The sequence below is a fragment of the Meles meles genome, chromosome 14 (genome assembly GCF_922984935.1).
Source record: "Meles meles chromosome 14, mMelMel3.1 paternal haplotype, whole genome shotgun sequence".
NCBI lineage: Eukaryota > Metazoa > Chordata > Mammalia > Carnivora > Mustelidae > Meles > Meles meles.
Window position 1 is genome coordinate 80,841,977 of NC_060079.1, and position 21,204 is coordinate 80,863,180.

The following is a 21,204-nucleotide window of genomic DNA, read 5'->3' on the forward strand; positions in this document are numbered from 1 at the left end:
TGAAGCCAGTGTACCACCTACCTTCTCGGTGGCTTTAAACCTCCAAGAAATAAGGTAGTAATTGGAGGCTTTAATTGACATTTTCTGCTTTAATTCGAAGGTGTATGGGTGCCGGAACAATGGCTGATTTTCACAGGTGCCCCTTTTTTCCACACTTTCCTCAAACAAATATCATCAGCAACATGAACCTGATTTATTCAAGGAAAAGAAAAGGGGCATAAAAGCAGGCTATACAATCTGGGACCATTAAAGTGTTATAAATCTGAGAGCTTGGTGCTGGTTGGGGCGGTGCATTTCAAGCTTCATGACAACGACAAGCAAAATCTTTTCCAGAAAGATGAGAAGCACAGAAATGCAAAATGCACTGTAAGCCGATGGGTGCGAAAACCAGTTCACCAACTTTTCAAGGTGAGGCGCGACCATGTTTGTGACTCTTCGTCTGTGCACACACTTGGAAAACCTCGTAAACTTCAGTCTAGAGCATAGTTTTATTAGTAGAATCCTAATCTGCAGAGCCAGAAGCCTCACTCCGGCCGATGACCTCGCCTTGCATCTGACAGTTGGTGTGTAGCTGGGGTGCACACTCGTATTTAAACTTAATCCATTTCCATGTTATTCTGCAATTACTGTACGAGTCAAAATAATATTAAGTTTCACAGCCTACAATGCTGCACAATTGAATGAAAACGGACTCCTTTTGATGTTAATCTTTTGTTTTATTTGTGACATAATCCTCAAACAGTGGTGGCTAAAGAAAGTTTTATTTTAAAACACTCAAAGGTAATATCCTGTAGTTTAAATTGTCATTGAGGAAAATAACACAAGTTATTTAAGTTTTATCTGTTCCACTGAAATAAAAACTTGCAGTTCACAGGAGAGCCTCGAGCCAAGCTGAGGTTGAGACAAGTGTCTCCATGCCTGGGTCACGATGAGCGCCAACCCTGGCACAGAACCGCTGAGTCACTATGTCGTACACCCGAAACCCGTGATGACACTAAGTTAACTATACTAGAATTAAAATAAAAAACTTAATTGAAAAAGAGACGAGATCTGCATCTATAAGCCAGAGACTTATGGCCTGTGACACAGGGACAGCACCATTTTCTTTGCGTGGGTTCCGAGAGTCTAGTCCATCTCGGCTGTGGAATTAAAAACGAAAAGCAGCCACCCACCTCAGAACAAAACACAGAGGTTTTTATTTATGAAATTGATCTAAGCACCCCCTTCCCCCCTCAAAACTTTCCCCAAAAGTGAAGTCTATAGCCAGATAAGGCCAAACTGGGGAGCTGAAAGCGTAAGGCAGGGGTGCCGGGAGGCCCAGTGGGAAACAGGAGGGAAGTGAGTCACTCCAGCCAGCTCTGTCTGTCGTGCTGGCTGGTCCACACCAGCCCCATTATCGAAACAGAGATTTCATAACCCGTGGAGGCAAGAGACGCTGCAAGCTTCTTTCCCAACTGTGATTTGTTTGCACCTGTACGGTCTTGTCCAAACCGTGCTTTTAGCAAGAGTCTGTAAAGGGAAGGTGGAACTCTTGTTATTTACAGGTGAGGCACGGAGAGAAAAGTGGCTTTCATATGGGAAGAAACTGCAGGGGCACTTCCAGCGGGCTGTCCCCTTGCTGTTTCAGGTAGACGCCTGCAGTTCCATTTGCTCAAGTGCCTGAGCGGGCATCACAGAGCTGAAAGGTACATGTAACTCACCAAGGGAGGGGGCTGGCTGGAAAGGAATGGAGTGGAGATCTCCCTACATGGCATGTCACAAGCTAGTTTGGGCGTCTCTTTTTCTAGCGAGTCTTCCCATTCCTTTCGTTCCTATCATCACCCTTTTTTTTAATGCCAAAGAATCTCACCCATTTAGAAAAACAATCCACCCATGTTTTATGGGTGAACAAAACCTCCCCCCTTTGGTGAGGAAAACAACACTGAGAGAAAAAGGCACACTAAAGGAGTCCAGTTCCTGCTCAAGTGGGACTGGGACCTTGGGACCAAGCCTGCTGTATTCCCTGCTGAACTCCAAGCCCTCTGTCCCGTGCCTTGCACAGAACGGGTGCTCCATGGGTGTTGGTGTGATTACAGAATGAACACTTTGATAAGGACGCCTGAGGAAGAGACAGAACTTTCAGTTCTCCTCTTGATGTAAGAACAGACTCTCCCTGCCAACTGAGCACAAGCCTGCCAACCTAAGTTACAAGGCTGTGCAATCATTTTACAACAACCACCTAAACGCCTGCCTCCCGCACCCTTCCCTCTTCCCAGGCTTGGGAGCAGGGTCAGAGATGAGTCTGCTCTGGGCCTATAACAAGAAACATTTTCCTGCACCTCTTGTGGCTTTGGGACAGCCCAGGGAGTAGGGGAGAGGAGAGGGAAAGAAATAAAGTGGGTATGACAACAGTCAGGTCTGCCCTGCTGACATCACAAAGCCTCAAGACTGACTTGCTGGAGACTTCCACACAGATCCCCCAAAGTGTCTAAGAAAAGTGCGTGGGGTGCCCTGTACCTGAGGACAGTTATATATAGTTCCCGCTCGGTCACCATAAGCAGTCTGGATAGAGCCTCACCAGGACACAAACATGTGCAGAAATGAAATACTCCTCAGTTATCCAAACAGGCAGCTACTAAGTTAAACAGAAGGAAGACCTGGCTGAGACCTCCAGCTCGTTGCTTGATCAACAGGGAAGCGGACACTCGGTCCTGGGGAAGAGGCAAGCGGAGAGGCGCATTCTGGAGGCCAGAGGACCTCAGGCTGCCCGGCTTCCTCAAACAAACTGCTCCAAACTTGCAGAACATCAAAAGCCAGATGGGATATACTGAATGAATCCACAGGCAAGAAGCCAGAAGCCCAGTTTGCTGTAGAAATAGGCCTGGACTTGATTTGAGTCTTCTCAGCTCTGACAAGCTGGAAGCTGGCACAGATCCCAAAATCCAAAATAAAATGGCATTTAATTGTGACTAGACTCTAAAAAAGATGTCATACTATCTCCTTAGCTTGACACACGCTCAGCACCTAACCAAATGCAACTCTCTTCTAAAATCTGACCTCTTTTTCTCCCAGAGAAACCATCAAATATTTAAACATTTAAAAGGAAAATGTGAATGGTCAAAGGAATAATACTCACTAAATGCACGAATATTATATACTTTTATAACTGTCTAGTTCCCATTGGGTAGAACCTCGTTATCAAAGATTCAAAGGACCCATCGAGAATTGCATATCCATCATTGGAAAGGTTATAAACAATGACTGACAAGGTACGAATTATACCTCAAACTTTTTTCTTTTTAACCCACCTTGTATGCATGGTGTTCCATGAATGTATGTATGCTTAATTTAGTTATTTGATTTCCAGTTACTCCATGCCATAGCTTAAGAGAGAGAGGCAGAGAATTAAGAGGACAGGTTCCGGAACCAGAGTGATCAGGTTCAAATGCAGACCGTACCACTTATTAACTATACGACTTTGGGCAAGTTAATTAATGTGCCTTGGTTTCCCCATTGATATTACAGGAATCATAAAAGTACCTCTCTCGGATGGTTACTATGAAGCCTGAATGAGTCAGTATTTCTTGAACTGTTAGAGTAGCATCTGGCATTCAGTAAATGCTAAGTGTTGTTAAATAAACTGTGTCCAGCAGGTGAGTTAGTTTCTAAGTAAGAAGTAACATGTAACATTAACACAAATGATGCTACTCTGCCCATCCCCTACACACTGCGGTCATGTTTCTGTTCAATAACACAATCTCCTCCTGTATCCAGTACCAGGACACACCAAGTGGATTCAGCCCAGGCTCTCCTCAGTCCATGGGGGATAAGCTGTTTTCTCTGGGATAAATGTTACATCACGGGGAGCATCGGGGGTGGGGAGCAGAGGGGAGAGCATGGAATTTGCAGTAGAGGGGAAAACAGGAGTCTTGAAGAGGAGGAGAAGCGTGGCAGGTGGACAAAGTACAATGCGACAATCGAAAAGGTGAACCTGCCACCTTGCTGTAATCTTCATTAACATGTCATTTTTATTTATTCTGCCTTTGTACATGGTAGGCAAAATGAACCATGGCCCGGCACACAAATATTCAATTAATTTTATTAACAATAGGTGACATTTATTGCTTCATTGTGCCAAGCCCAGAGCCAAGCTCTTTTCAGCCTGACCACAATTTTATTACTCTTTATTCAGCACTATTAGACTACTGCCTCCATTTTAGAGATGGGATAACTGAGACGTAGACGGTACTCCCCCTGGCTACACAGTGAAAAAAATCCAGCCACACTGGGCTCAGGCTCAAACGGCCAGATCCCAAAGCAAGTACTCTTCGCTAAACTTGGTTGTCTTTGCTAAGCCGAATTGTCTGACCTTTCCATTATCATCGTGTGCATCTTAAAAACCCCTTGGTACTGCTAATTCTCATAACCAGAAAGGTAGCTGAGATCACTGGGTTAGCTATCCCCCAGGCTCTATCTGCCTCATTTGTGGGGTCTTTGCGCTGCGCTCAGATGTATGAAATAATGTGATGCCTACAGATGTACGCGCCGTACACACATACTGCCCTTAGCTGAAATGTTACTACTGGCTTATTACTGTGTTCTTCAGGGACCTACTGGGACCACACTTCCACCAGCCAGGGCCTTCCCTGTCCCCACCCTAGGACTTAAGTCACTTGGGGTGGAGGCTCTTTCTATTATCAGAGCCTAGTAACGGGCCTCACAGTTAACAAATGCTGGTTGAGCAAATCGATGCTTTATCAGCTCTCAGTGACCTAGACGATCTCTTGTGGCCTCCAACAAGGCAAGAATGGGGCAGAATGCAGCAAGGCAAGGACCACAGATTCCTTCAGAGATTCCAAAACAGCCTTAGTGGGTGATGAGCTAATGTTGAGCTGTTTCCAAGTGGGGAAAAAAAAAGTTAATTCAGAGCAATGGTTCTCAAGGTGTGGTCTCTGTGTGGCAGAGCATCAGCTGAGAGCTCCTTAGCAATGCCAATTTCAAGTTCCACCCAGACCTCAGGAATCTGGAACTCGGGGGTGGGGCCCAGCAAAACCCTGTTTTAACAAGCCCTCCAGGTGATTCTGTGCCCTCAAATTCTAGAGCCACTGCTCTGGCAGGGGGTGGGGGATCTCTAGTAAGAGGTGACATGTTAATACACCATAGGCAGCCATAAATCCAAATCTAGACTGTGTTCACTGCACTGATTCTTACTGTAGGTCACCACTAGCTAGAAGGCAGAGGTTGCCAAAATGCAACAGCTCATGTCCCTGCCTCTTAGGGACAGGGAGGGCAATGACGTGGATTAAGGCTTGTATATGAATCACGGCAGTGTATAATGTTCTTTCTATACCCTAGGTATTTCACTAAAGTGCTGTGGGATTACAGGGAAAAGATTTAAAGAAATTAGGTTTGATCTATGTGTCATCAAGAAGGCCCTCATCTAAGGTAATTTGTAAACTTTATTAGACAGTCCATTATAATGAAGATCCATTTTCCCATAGACAATGGGGGACTCAGGGTTTCCAGGAGCTTATTTGCATCTAAAATGTACCCCGAATTGAGTTCTAGTAGTTACGTGAAAATTGGCCTTTTTTAACTTTTTTGGCAGGCCCATTCGGAGCCTGGCCCTGAACATGACTGGCCTGGCCCCGCTCATGCGACAGGTCTGGTTCAGGGCAAATGTTTTCAGGCCACAGTGAGCCAGGAAGAGCAAGAACCAAGACTTGGGAACCAGAGACAGACAGACAGACAGACAGACACACACACACACACACACACACACACACACACACACACACCCCCTACACATGCCCCAAACTAGCCAAAGCCTTAGGACCAACCACAATCCCATTCCTCCAATGGTTCCAAAGCTGAGAGCAGCACTCATCATCATCCTGGTGTAACTTGGGAGGAATCAGTACATGAAAAGTACAGGGAATGCCTTGGGGGCCAGAGGGACTTGCCCAGCAAGTACTGGGAGACCGATATACAAGGACCGTAATTAAAGGAGACAGCTGAACTTAAACTGAGAAAACACACTGGATCATGTAATTGCTTTATACAGGAAACATGAAAAATCTATAGAACTGAAGGGGGAAAAAAAGTTTTCAAAGCAAAGTTGATCACCAGTCCTTCATTCCAAGCATCCTGCATGTCTGCCTGCCACTGCGTGGTTAGAACCTTCACCTATCCATGCTTTCAGGGGAACAAAACAGTAGACTATAAATACTTCACTACAGTCCTTTTTTCTTCTGCATATTCTGCATAGGGAATTACAAAAGCATAAACAACTTGTTTTTCTTTAATGGAGTGTTCTCCTACTCTGTTTTGTTTTCGGGGTTTTGTTTGTTTGTTTGTTTTGTTTCATTTTTTAATCAGCAAGTATGCTCCCACCAGTCACAAAATGCTTTCAACTAAAATTACACGTTTGAATTTATACAGGAAAAAGGACATAAAGAGCCGCTGCTGATTCTCTGCGGGAGCACGAGAAACAGGTTCACCTAGCATCCGGTGTGCGTGGCAAACACTTCGTCTCCGATCCCCTCCTGGTTCCCCTGGTGCACCCGATCCAACCATCCTTATCTCCTGCACCTCCGCACTCTCTTTCTGCAGGTAGCCCTGGAAGCTGAAGGCTGCCGGATGGTCAGTAAACTGGAGGCTGGGCTCCCCTGCGTTCTTCTCTAATCACTTTAACCCTGTTCCTAGGAGAGAGCTGGAGGCCGGGGCAATTCAGCTTCTTTTGTCATTTGCCTGCCATAAATGTGCACCAGTCTGCATTTGAAAAGCTGAAGGAGGCCGCAAGCTTGCTGGACATTTATCATGCTCTGTTCCCTGTTAACAAGCAAATACTTTAGCTGAATGGGCCATTAGCAATCATTGTCAAATGTAGAATGCAAGGTGCTTGGATGTGACCAGCTTGTCAATTAGGGGGTGTCCCTTCTCCTTGGTGAATCTAGACAAGTGCAATGGGTCTTTCCATAGAGATGACTGAATTAGGGGTATAGTCGCAGGCACAGGGTATGGCAAGTGTATGGGCAATCAGTTTTAAATGTTTTGGATCTATGAAAGCTACAAAGTAATGACCAGAAAAGCAGGTGACGAAGGTGATAAATAAATGCCCACCCCAAACGAGGGTCAGATTGGCTGAGAATGAGGAACCAAACCAAAGCAACGGATCTGAAAGCGAATACTGGGGATTTGATCAAGATCTCAGACACAGAACTAGTCAGTCAAGAGAGGGCCCCATGTTGCTGTTCAGAGAGCAGCCTGGGGAACTCCCCGATCCACTCCATCAAGAAAGGCACTGGGGGTGTTTGTAGCTTTCAGTATTGTCCGCGTCTTGAGAGTTTTCAGACTCTCCCAAAGAAATGCTGAGACTTTTCTAAAACGCCAAATAGGAGGCAGTAAAGCAAATATTTCCTTTCTGGCTTGACCCAGTTGCGGATGTCACTCTGCGTGGAACCCAATCACGGTTTCAATGGCTCGTTTTGTGTCATGACTAAAAGGGAGAGTGCGGAAGGCAAAAACAAAAGTCCAGTTGATTCACAAGCTTGTTCAAGACAGAAGGCAGTAAGATTCCACGGCACGGCGATGCTTTTTTTTTGTTTTTTACTTGGAAGTGAGCAGTGCTAACATTTCTAATCCTGTCTTTACACGAAGGGCGCCCATCCCATTCAACTCCAAGGTTGAGACTCACATTAACGAGTAAAATATCCTCTCGATAGAGCCCATTGGTTGGTCATATTGGATTACTGTTGATTGGAATGAAAAGAAAATACCCTTCTCTTTACTTATTTTATTATATATTCTTTTCCAGGACAGGAAGGACAAAACTCAGAGAAGGGCTCTCTGGCAGAGGGGGACGGACAATGGGTACTGTTTACCTTTGCTTCTCTCCCACATGGTGTGAGGGTGAGATGGCTCTGGCTCTGAACCGGGGCTGAAGTCCAAAGGTCTCTCTTTCTTTGTGGGGAGCTCCGGCCTTACCTTCCCCTCTGGTCTCTGTTCCTGCCCAGCATGGCCCTGCCCAAAGCCCAGACAGATTAAGGCAAGGACCGCCAAGTGCAGCTAATCCTACAGAATGGTTACCCCTGTCAGGCCAGGAGTTAAAAAGGAAAATCTTGCAGGCCTTAACAACTGCAGTGATCTAAACTTTTAATCAGCCCCATATCTCACCCTCTAAAAAAGGCAGCCAATGCAATCTACCTTCGCCATATTATCCGCCACCAATGAGCAAGAACTGAGCAGCTTTTCTTCCCTGCTTTCACCATCCCGGGCCACAAGTAGGGCTTTCATACTTTCTAATCCGAGTTTCCAAGTCTGTGTGGTTCTCACATAATAGCCAACAGCCCTGAGCAAGGGCCTTCGCTTCTACGCCCTTTTCAGAGACGTGTCATTTCCAACATCAAGCTAATCTATATGTTGCCATGGCTTCCCCTTTATCTGCCTTTCCATCTTATGAACTGCATGGATTTACCACATTATTTTTATCTGAAAGACAGAAAATGGTGGTTTTATTGCCATACAATCAGATTACTGCTGCTAGTTTCTCTATGCCTTTTTACCGTACTTCAATCAAAAGGGATCAGTTTCTTTATACTCTGCCCTTGATTTACATTACATCTGTAAAGACCTAGTCTGGGTTGTAATCCCCTTATTAACTATGACCAGGGTTGATTTGCCTAAAAATAAAAGCAAATTGTGTCAGACCCTTTCACTTTGTTTTTGATTCGGAACTACAAAATGGATTACTAAAGACATCTTCAGAGTTCACACGGCTAGCGTAGCACTGAATTTAAAACAAGAATTAAACAAGTTAAACAGGGGGCCATGTCAACGGTTTACATTTTCCATCCTGGGAGAAGGGCTGAGTTGCTTATGTCTTTGTATTCTTTGGCTTTACAGAGACAATGAAGCCACAGGAGTTTTTCCAAGCTGTTCGAACACTGTCCCATTTGCCATCCTTCCTTCTTTGCTTTTCTTACATCCCTCTCCCAGCCCCACTCTAATCCCACCCCTTAAAAAAAAAAAAAAAAAGGTGGTGGTTGGTGGGGGGGGGGGGGAGCTCTTCCCTGAAAGAGCTAATTCCTGACTAGAAGCTTATAGTCCTATGGGTTCTGCATATTTTAATCAAAATATTTTAAACAGTTGAACACTCCTATTTAAAGCTCTACTCCGCTACACAAAGGCTGAGCTCATAAGCAAATCTATGTAGATGAATGATAAGTGACCTGAAAAACAGGCTCTTTATGTCAGCAGCTAAGGAAAGCAGAGGCTAGGCAGACTGGAGTACGTACCATTTTCATCCTTATTTTCCTTACAAGAGTGCTGCTTTGTGTCTACTTTGGGATGGAACAGTTGAAGAATAAAGTTTTTGTAAAATCATCTTTCTAAAAAAAAAAAAAAAGAAAGAAAGAAAAAAAATGTCCTTTTTGCTGAGGGTCTAGTCCGTATTTCCTTTCCCTGCCACTCCCATTCCTATGACGCATCACTGCAGTCACGCTGGGATCTCAGACCGTCTCCCATCAGGCAAGCGCTCTGGGAAACATCACACTAAGGTAGATGTCACACTCAACCTCTTGGGAGCTACCCAGAGCACTTCAGAGCAAGGCAAGGTACCACGGGTTTAGTTGCTCCAACTGCAAAGTCCCTCCGAGGATAATTATCGCACTGATCCACCAACCAAAGGATTTCCCTCAGTAAATTTACAGACAAGAGGTTTTACAATAAGTAATCCAAATCTACTGACTGTGCCGCGGCTCTCTCCATCTGGAGAGGCCATTCCAGTCTGCAGTTTTTAGCTGGTCCGGGGATGATGGTTAATTCACCTGTCCTTCTACTTTGGCCTGGGAGAGTCAGAAACGTTCAGGAAATTTGCAGTCATTTGCATTTCTTTACATCCGTAGGACAAGTGTCAACAGCTACGCTTTGTGAAAGATTTAGAACCAAGTGCTTAACAAATCATCTTAACCTCCAGCTCCCGTTTCTGAGGCTTGAAGCTATAATTGCCGAGGTTAAAAAGTGCAGTCCCTAGACACACGATTCCCAAATAAATTCTCTTCTCGCCTGAAAAGAAGGCGACCAAGCATGTTGTGAGCTATCACTTGGGCTCCGTCTTTGTGTTCTCCCTGGCTCGGTTGTCCTGTGGAACGACAGCCCATTACCTCCAGTTTATCATCCTGACAAAATGTGAGGAATGTGGATGGGAAAGAACTAACAATTCCACCCCCGGTGCTTTGTGCTTTTTTTTCTCTCTATATTAAAACCGACAAGATTAACCCAAACGCAAACTGCGGAGCATAGTTCAAGGGGCTATTCAATCAGTGTTGAATGTGCATTTGTTTACCTACAAAAATAAGAATTTCAGACACAATGGAAGGCAGGCTGGCTTATATATGGTATTGAATGGACTGTTCAAACAGCACTATCCATTGTAGTTTATTTTATCAATCTCTGACAGGTCCGTATTTATTCAGAGCCTGACTGTGGTGGGGCCCACGTATTATAGGTTATTTGGATTTTATCCAGCCATTCTTTTGTATCAAGTCAATCAATATCAGGAACTCAGTATTAGGCAGGGAAAAAATGACCTGGGAAAAGCAAAATGCTTTGTTAACTAACTAGTATATGGTGCAAAGAGAACAGTACCCCTAGACAGAAGGAATTACTGCTCGGCTGAAATTTCTGACAAAATCAGTGTAATTCATTACAGAGCACCATACCAACACAGCCTTGCTCACTCGAAAGTGGGTGTTTTTTTTTTTTTAGAAGAGGCAACTATTTATCATGCCTGGAAAAATTGTTCTGTGTCAGTTAATTGGAAATGAAAGCCAGGCTTTGCTATTCTCTGCTGAGTTGAAAGGGGAGGGGCGGGGGGAAAGGGTTCAACAACCTAAGGGACCACAACTGAGGCCACACTGCCGGAGCCCGTGGCTGCAGTGGGACTAATCCACCTGGCAGGGTAGTTGCTAATGCTTCAGACACAGAACTCCTTTTGCTGGCTGCACAGACTCTCAGGGATGGGAGCATCAGACAGTGTGATTAAAGTAGTTATGGAGACGAAGAATTTACAAAGGATTTTCTGGACCCTGCGTCCAAACAGCTGCTCCTGCTCCCTACGTAGACCACCTGCTAAAAAAGCTGACCCCGGAATGAAACAAATCTAATTACTGCTGGCGGCTTCATTACAGATGAATTGTTCCACAGTTCATATGAACTGGTGTGAAACCTCAGTTGCTCTGATCACCTTCCTGCCACACCATATTCGTGGACTGAAACTTTTCCCCAGAAATAAACATGCAACTTCCCCCAAGAAAACAAGCCCTTGGCACTAGGGGTTTTTATTCATTCTCCAACTTAGAAAAGGCTCTTTCATATCACTCCTCCAGGAAGAAATCTCTCTGATCTCTCAAGCTAGCGCTCAGCTGCATACTTTTTTAAGTAGACCTTTTCCAGGGACAAATTATCCAGTCCTCCAGGCAGGCCGTTATCATGAGAATTTTAAAAGAAATCTACTCTTGAGGACGGGAGCAATCACGGCAACAGAAACCTCATCTGTGCAGGCAGGCTTCTCCAAAATGCAGGCCTCCAGCGGGTCTGCAAGTCTGTGGCGGCAGCAGAGAAAAACCGAGGAACCCTCCTCATCAGGACCGTAAGTAAAACAGCAGTCACCTCCCCCCACCGCAAATACATGAGGAAAAGAGGTTATTAATGTCTGTGGCGGGAATAGTTGCTGCTGTACCTTTTCTTCCAAGTAGGTGTTTCTAACCTTCCTCCTGATCACACACCAAGTCATAAGCGGTTAACACAGAGTTGCACATGCCGAGTTGGCCAATGGATGGATTAATGGGGATGTCTTCAAACAAAATTCAAACGTAAATATTAAACCGGGGCGGGGGGCGAGGGGGAGGCGGGAATCAGCCTCCCCAAACAATCCGTCGGCGAAAGTGTGAAGTGGAGCGGAGCAGACAGCCCTGGGGAGAGGTGAGGGCTGGCGCCGCGAGCATTGCGCGTGGAAGAGTGACCTCTGTAGGCGCAAAGCGAGCACTGGCTGGCCTTCTCCCGGCCCGCCCAGCCGGGGCTCCCGGCCCGCCTAGCCCGCCCGCCCGCGGCCGCACGCAGGTCCGAGCCCGGCGTTTTCCCGCACCACCTGGTGCCCCCCCATTCCCGACCCGCCGTGTAGGGCTGTCACTGCAACTACCTTCTCGGCAAACACAAATCTTACGAATCGAGGGAAAAGAGTGGTCCATACAAGACCGGGCTGCACGGAAGAAGGCTGCATTAAGTAACTTTTAAATACAAGCCGTGTTGGAAAGTGCCATCAGGCATCACGCAAGAATGGGTTAATCCGATTTACGGCTGTGACGTTTCTCGCCCTCATCAGGAGAAATTCTTGGTAAAACATGTTGGTGAATTTGAAATTTGCTACTTTTAAAAGAACGGATACAATTCTTTAATTAAAATGTGACCTGGAAATCAATCTCCTAAATCCGTGGCCAACTTGCTTGCCTTCAGTTAGGCCGCTGCTTTTCCTTCTGATCTCAAACGCTTACTCCAGGAGCCAGCCAAGGTCTCCACACTTTTTCCAAGTTACCCAGGGCTAAAATTCCATGATTCTGTAAAATATTTTTGGATCTGACTAGAAATGTATTCCAAGAAGGAGCTAAGATGCAAAAATGAATGCATAGGCAAGTAATGAGGCGTCATGGCCATACATGCTTAGGGATGAGTCGCCTTTTCTAAATTCTCAGTGCATTCTATTTTGGTAGCTCACGCTGAAAGTTAATCTCCACAAGGCCTGGCTTTCTCGTGGCTACACTGTTTGGTAAAAACAAGTCAGATTCAAGGCTCCCATTCCTGCCCAGGCTCCAGGAGCTGTATTGACTGGGCAGGGACTTAAGCTTTTGAAGAAAGCGTCCTTTAAAATCAAGTCAGCTATCAGGACCGCAGAGTTCGGGCCACAGGTTTAGAAACGAAAGGGGGAGACGACGTGCAAAGGTCTTTCCGGGAGAAACCTAAAGGCCGGTCACCCGCGCCGGGAGGAGAGAGGGCTCGCCGCCCGAGTTCTCTGGCGAAGCTGGCGAGCTCCCCGCGCACACGCGGGCAGGCGGCGCGGAGGCGCGCGGGCTCCGGGGCGCTGCGGGCGGCCGGGGACCGCAGGCTCCCTTCCCCGGGGTGCGCTCCTCTGCCCCGGAGCTCACAGCCCCGGCCGGCCGGCAGGGATCGGACCGCGCTCCGGCGCTCCTCGAGAGCGCAGCATCCCTGCCTCCCTCCGCGGCCCGCCAGCGCCTGCGCGCCGGCCAGCCCTGTTTGTGGCCATGTTCTCCGCCCTCGAAAAGAAGTAGGGGTCAGGTATCGCCATCGGACACTTTCCCGAACGTGACACCCGAGCCGCCAGGGGTTTTGTTAGCGCCCGGGAGCTCATGGGGAAAGGAAAGCGGGGAGAGCGCCCCTTAGAACCGGCGCTCCGGCTGGAAAACCGAGGGCAGAGTCCCATCAAGTAAAATGTGGCGAGGGTTGGGGACAGGGAACTTGGGGTGGGGGGAACCGGGGTTCCAGAAACAGAATCCGAGGCGCCGCGGCCCAGCCCTTCCTCCCGCCCGGACGGCGCGACGCGGCGGACCCCAGGCGGGGATCGAGGGATCGCGGACGCCACTTACTTGGAGTTCGAGGAATTCCAATAGATGGGCTCTAAAACTATCGACCTGGAAATCGCAGTTCTGCATAAAACCATCAAAACTCCCCAGCAGTACTTCCACACGGAGTCCCTCCTGGCGGCCATGGCCAAGCCGCTCCCAGCTCCGCACACTCCGGACGACGGAGGGACTGGGCGCGGGCCGGAGCTCCAATCCTCCGGGCAGACAAGGGGGAGACCGCGGGCAGCTCCGGGGCGCGCCGAGCGGCTCCAGCCGTCGCCGAAGTCGGGGGCGCTCCACTCGGAGCCCTCAGGGCGCGGGGCGGGAGCGCACGCGCAGGGCGCGGCGGCGCGGCGGGCTCGGGGCTCCGGGGCGCCGCGCCGGACGCAGCTCTGACGGCAGGCTCCCGTGCGGCTCCAGGGTGCCGGGCGCGGGCTGCAGGGAGGGCGCGCGGCCGGGACACAAAGGCAGAAAGACGACTCGCGCGGGCGGCGGACCCTGCGCTCCGAGCGGACCGCCTCGCACTATAGATCCAGGGGGGCGGGCAGCGGCCCGAGCGCGCGGGCGCCGCGTCGGCGCGGTTCCATGTCCCGGGGCGCGGGGCGCGGAGCGGCGAGGGGCGCCTCCAGGCGCGCGGGACCCTCCTCTATCTTCGCAGCTCCAGGCCCGCGGAGCAGGCAGGAGGGGCTCGGTCCCCGCCACGGGCGCCGGACGCGCACGGGCCTTTGTGTGCGGGGAGGGCGCCGGGACCCTCTCTGCGCGCAGCTCCTAGCTCCGGCCGGCGTCGCCGTCCCCGCCGAGGAGAGTCAGCGCGACCGGCCCGCTGTCAGAGCTCTATAAACGCGGGGCCCCGCCCCGCACCGCGTAGCCTATTGGCCCGCCGCCCAGCAGCCGCGCTCCGGTTGGGCGCCCGGCCCGTCCGTCATCCGCCCCCGCCCGACATTGGGCGCCGCGAGGCGGGGCGCCGGCTGACAGGTGAGCCCCGCCCCCGGCCCGGGGCTGTGGCGCAAAGGGAGCTCAGCCTGGACAGCCAAAGAGGGGAGGGGGTGGCCAGCGCGTGCACCCGCGCCCCTCCAGCGGCGGGGCGGGGACACAGGGACGTCCGGGAGGGGAGCGGGAGCAGCCGGGGGCCACCTGTCCCCGCGCCCAGCACGCGCCGGCATTGCCCGGCAAGTGTTGTAACTTCAGCAGAGGGACGTCGAGGACGAAACTTTCCCTGCGGAGCGGAAGGCAGTGGGTTTCTCCTCTCCTCTCCGCGGAGCGTCTCCGTTGCAAGCCGGGCTCACAGCCCTGCGCGCGCATCCCTTCGCTGCCCCTCGCAGGCCTTGGGGCGATGAGCTCCACACCTGATTTCGGTTCCTAACCTCAGCTGGTGCCGGACCAAAGTCAACGGGGCCGAAGGATGCGAGACGACTCCCGGCGACGTGGCTGCCGACAATGGGGCGCAGCCGTGCCGGCCCCGCACCCTCCGCTCCTCGCTCCCCGGGAAGGCAGCACCTCCAGGCGCTCCCCGCGAGTGTCGCTGGCACACCGGCGCCCGCCGCGGGACCTTCTCCTTCATTAGTCTCTGGGACACACTCACGCCATCCCAAGGTGACCGGGAGTTTGGGGGTGACGGTGACAAATAGCGCCCAAGTGGAGAGGTGGCAGGAATTCTTCACTCCGGTTCTCGGCAAGTGCTTGCCCGAAAGAACGCCTTGGACGAGCGCCACCGCTTCGACGGCTTCCACGGACCCACAGCGCCCACTAGCGGCCGGCCTGACCTCCCTGCGCGCCGGCGCGCCAAGGCCCGCCCACCCGGAACCAGAACCCCAGGAACGCAACCGCACAGAAAGTCCAAAGCAGAAGCTCCCAAACTCACCAGCAGCGGGGAGAATTCGGCGGCAGTAAGGCAGAGCACTAAATGTACAATTCACAGTTTTGCGGGGGAAAAAAAAAATACTGTATACCCACAACATGCTTTAAAAAATCCTGTCTACTCCAGGCTGTAATGTTTCAAACGCAACGAACCAGACGGTATTCCTACAAATTGTATTTAAGCTAAATTATCTACTAAGCTAAAGGATATACATTGTAAAACATCTCATTTAGATACCAGTGTTTCCCTCACTCTTCTTTAAAACGTTTCCAGATTTTTACAACTTATTAAGTATTCCTTTTTGGAAATATTAAACATAAGCTAATGTACATTTCAGCTGGAGCGTCGACATTTTGTTAGGACTAGTTGGCTAGCACGCTGGAAAATACTAAGGCACGGGAGAACCGAGTACATTATTCATATTATTCCAGGTAAATCTTTGAGAAGAAAACAACTTAATTTTCTCGAATTGCTGTTTTAAAAAGAAGCCTCCAACTTGAGAAAATTTTAAGAAAGGCTCAAAGATTGCAAACGGATTTGAAGTCATGGCCAGATTCCCATGAGGACTAACACACCCGGAAGGGGCAGGTAGTATTATTTATAACTTTCTCACAAGGGTAAAAAAGGAGTGGTTTTTAGCAAGCCTAAACATTTAAGGAATTCGTTTGAAATGTAATGTAAAGGGAGCTTAATAATGTCCTACAAGAACTAAAACGGAATATCTCAGTACCATGTTTCATAGTTGGCAAACTTATTTTGTTAAGTTTAAGTTGTGACCTCTTAGCTCCTACATCCTCTTTCCAAGTAAACTAGAGGAAATAAAGGAAATTTGCATTGTCTGAAAATAACCCCGGCTTCCATTTTTAGTTATTCAGATATTCACACACCCAAAAAGCATTTTGCCTTGGGGAAAATGTAAATGCACATGTAAAAACGGCCTCTCTTTTAAACAAACTGTGTATCTGTCCAAAAACTAAAATCCCACACCAAGATTCCTATTGTATAACTTGAGTGTGAATATTTATGAATTTACTTTCAGTAAATAAGGATTAATTTATCTGCAAAGACTAGGTAAAATCAACAGTAACAATTTCAAGATGATAAATGTTCCACTGCTGTTGAGATGGTCAAGTTCAGTTCTGTTAACCCATGAATGAGAGAGGGAGAGAGGGTAAGAACTCCCACCACCCCAGTCAAAAATCTGTTTAACTTTGGACTCCCCTCAAACTTAACTAGCCTGTTACAGAACTCTTACCAATAATGTAAAATCAATCAACACCTATTTTGTTATATGTACATTCTGTATTCTTAAAGCTCAAGAAAATGTTAAGAAAATCTAAAGAAAATACACTTGCAGTACTGTATTGTATTGAAAAAATGATCTGTGTGTAAATGGAACTACACAGTTGAAACCAGGTTGTTCAAGGAGCAACTGTAATTAAAAGCATCTCCTCAAGCCATTTGTGTCTACTACTGTACATACGCCAGGCAAAAACTATTACATCAGCATGTACAAAACAAAATTGAAATTTTAATGCATGCCAAACCAGAAAGAACATATCACATCGGTTTAATACATATTTGTATTTGGGCTTCATTTTATGACTGAATAGTCAGGAGAAACGTGCTAATTTCTGAAAATCCATAATTTTACCAGCACAGCTTCACACACACATTTAAAAAAAAAAATGAAGTTTTATCTCAGCTTAGCAAGTCACTTCAACTGTTTCTAAAGTTAAGGGATTTTCTGAAAGTTAATAAAAATTGGGGGAATTTCATATAATCAATAAGTTGATAAAAATGTTTGAATATATAACGAAGTAGCAAATGTAAAGCTAGGTAATTTCCATTTTTTGCCCTACTAAGTGCACCTTACTAAAGTCATTCCTGTCGCCCTTTGAATTCCTACGCATGCTTTGGTCTTTATGGTTGTTTCTTGTACAGTAATCCATTAATTCTTAGATGTACTTCAAAAGACATCTTTAACATAACTTATGTAAAAACAAAGAACAAAAACCTATCTAAATATAACATTACAGAAAAATTACTGGCATCTAATATACATGTTGAGTAAATGTTGTCCAAGCCATGAACTTTCTACGTAGCTCATGTTTCCTGGCGTTGCACGTGCACTTTTTCATAGAAGTCACTGAAAGTTTTAGAACCCTTCTGCAGATGTGCTGCTCACATTCCTCCAAGGGTAGACCTTTCAAAACAGAAGTAAAGTAAATCTCTTCTCAGTAAACTCTGCCGTACACTCCGGCACCATCTACTTCTATAATTTAGCTTACACACTGAAACATCTTAAATTAGCATCTACTTATATTTGTAAGTTTGGTAGGGACAGTATTAATTACTACATGAAGATCTCGGTCAAAAGAACATTTTTCCCTTTGGGAAATTCGGTGACAACTGACCTTATCGACTGTAACAATATATTCCTTATGGAACTAAAATACACCATTTTCCACTACAGTAGTCATTTAAATCTCTACGTTATAATCGATCATTGCTTTTATATTATTAATGCAAAAATGGCATATGGGGAAAGAGTACAGTTATGGCTCCAACTAACTTGAGCACTTGGCATGAAATCCCATTTCCTTATTTGCAAACTAACAGGTTTCAGAGAACGGGCCAAACTCCTGTCACCCTTCCAAATTGGTCTGGGTAGTTAAGAGATAAACAGGTTACCAACTGTGCACTTTCGGTTTTACCATTCATTACTAATACTCTATAACCTCTCTGTATAGGACTCCCACTTTCTGGACTGACAATATAGACACAGTATTATTCATAACAAGTTAAATTCTGCTTTAAACATAGAAGGGATATCACTGACATATAAGGGATATCACTGACAGCAATCCATAACTTATGGGTCCATAAAACCATTTTTGCGCCCTTTATCCCACTTTACAGTAAGATATTCAACAGTACTTAGAAGAGGCTGCAATTATGTATTCCTCTGTTTAAATTCCTTGCTACGTGTTGTTTTTCAACCCATACATTTCCATAAGCCTGGAATATGAGGAAGAAAACAATCACCCAAACGTATACAAAATAATAAGCCTATTTTATTCTAACGCCCGTAAGCCAGGTTTAGAAATCACCAGCTGTACTGACACTCTTCAAACCCAACACACACCGTGCGCGCCCCCATTAGGAATTTCCTGAGTGAGAGTGAAACTGCTGGACCATTGAAGATTTTACTCTTTGACTTACTGGCTTCATAGTAATATGTCTAAAGATATATGTAAAATACCACTATTCAAACATCCTCTGATCCAACCACTGCACGCTTGGAAAAGAACAAACTTCTGCTTATCAGCAACTTAGCCACTACAGACACACAGTGTATCCAAGATCAGACAACGGGATCCCACCATCTGAAAACCATCGACCAATATGCTTCAACATGTACTGTGCAGTGCACGAGCACACGCCAATCTCCCAGATTACTGAACCAGGAGCAACTCTGTACTCACAGACAACTGAATGTTTAAAAACAAACAAAACCAGAGGAGTAAACAAAAAAGCAGGAATAACAAAGATGATAAAGCCATGGAGGCTAAGTGGCCAATTCAACCAATGAGAAAGCAGACCTCCTGCTTGGGCTTCAACACCTATCCCAGACTGAGATTGAGGCCCTTCTCCCTTTAGTGCTCCTTTCACTCATTAATAACATCTGAGTGTTCCTAAGACTCCTGGAGAGAGTGGTTAAGTCTCAAACATTAAGATTTCCTGTCTTCAGAAATTCTCATGGCTAGTAATCCGAAACAGATGGGATGGTACTGGGTGTGAAAGAGCAGAAAATTAAGATACCTGAAATCAGAATTAGGAATTAAGATACCTGAAAACCGTAACAACTTTGGAGAAATTTTAGTTAAGTGACAAATGGAGGGTGCTTGATATAAGATGAGGTATTCGAAATGATACATGGAGTTCAACAAGCCAGCACTCTATGCTTATTTTACTCTGGAAAATTAAAGAGGTGCAACATCACTGAAAAATTTTAAACTACTGGTGGCCACACAAAATAGCTGTAGACATCTCCTACGCACAACTACAACACTGGGTAGTTAACTGAAGACAGAGTCTACTTTGCTACGTCTTCATAAGGGAAACTGCAGAGTAAATCTTTACCCCTTCCCCTCTTTGCAAGCATTAAAGAGTCCTCACACCAAGCTAATTTAAAGGTTTTGTTTATACAATTGATAATTCTGCAAACTCCACAATAAAAATCCAGTAACTACATATTTTAAATACTGTAATAAAAATAAACAAAAGTCATTAGTTAATTCTATAATGCATTAAGAATAACCTAAAAAACAATTTGTGAATAAAGCATATTTAATAAATTAGGGAACATCTGAACTGCTAATAAATTGGGAGAGAATTTGAACTTTTATAGTATGTACACAAAGGCAGTGGAAACAAATGAAGAAAACAAATTACTACACATTGTTGCAGCACAGAAAAGATTGGGTGTATTTTATTAACAATTACATCCTCTTTCCTGTAGCCTGGCACAGGAACAATTTCATTATCTGATGCGAGTCTCCAACAGCAAGCAGATACTGCGATGTCACTAAGCAACTTACTGCGATTTCACACCATATGTGGCAGTTAAAGAGATTCTTTAAAAATTAAAAGGCACGCATAAGCTGATTTCAGATATTAAGTCCAGGCTACTCTCTTAGATACAATGTTTATAACACTTGTAGAGCAAAACAATTTTTAAATAAACATTTCCCAAAACTTGAATACATAGCCTAAGAACAATGGATCTGCACCCAAAAAAAGTTACATTAGAAAAAAAAAAAAAAATCATGAAATAGAACTAACCTATATTTAAAGGTTAAAAAAATGATTCATTAGCAACCTATATTCTTTAGGTAAATAAAAGTGATTGTTTTAGAGTAATAGGTATTGTGTTTATAAGGCAGTTCTCACTACAGTTCATGCCTACTTAAAATTCTACCTTTAAAGATATTTAAACTGATAGTATTGTTCCTTACCACAATTAGACTCGCTGAAGAGCTCAAACTAAAGCAATAGCATTTTTCTTAGCATGCACACACAAAATAATCTACCATTAGTCATCTCATTAACTTTTGTTTCACTTGGAAAGAGTGATCAAATGGACTTAAAAATACTGGAGAACATTCTCTCTACTTTGATGACATGTTTATGCATCTCAGGTTTATCTCTCTCTTCAAAAATGTTTTAATACCAGTAGACTTAAAACAAACATATGTAAAGATAAATGAGGCAGAGTCTAGTGTATAAGAGTCATCCATAAGGTATCACATGCAGAAACAAAACAAAAACTTGTAAGAAGTTTCAATGTGTTTGTCCTGAAAATAAACGTGCAGGTACCCTACAATGAAGAGGATTTGACTACCTTAGCCTTTTGTGAGAGTACAAAGCTAAGTTCTTTCTGATGGCCCACTTTGAAAATAATCTAAGATTCTATAAATTCCTAGAAGCATTTTTCTAGTCTTTTATTGAGTATAATTTGTGGTAGTAATACTTATATCCTAAAACAGAGGCACAGGATTGAGAATTTAAATCTTCTGGGTGCTTAGTCTTTCTTACAGGTAATACTGATGTCTTAATTGCCATAGCAGCGTAAATTAGGTATTTGTAAAAATAGCCATTAAATACTAGTTCAGGAGTATATTTCATGTACATATAAATCCTACATTAAAAGTATAAATGAGGAAATAG

At 45.8% G+C, this 21,204-nt stretch overlaps 1 protein-coding gene across 1 annotated transcript in view; it reads right to left on the reverse strand.

Annotated features, from left to right (window-relative positions):
* EFNB2 (ephrin B2) overlaps positions 1-14,129 on the reverse strand; it is a 42,335-nt gene extending 28,206 nt beyond the window's left edge. Inside the window, exon 1 of the mRNA XM_045977941.1 lies at positions 13,638-14,129. Coding sequence (XP_045833897.1) covers positions 13,638-13,759 — 122 coding nt within the window. The 5' untranslated portion in view covers positions 13,760-14,129. The remainder of the gene's footprint in view (positions 1-13,637) is intronic.
* Between the last annotated feature and the right edge of the window lie 7,075 nt (positions 14,130-21,204).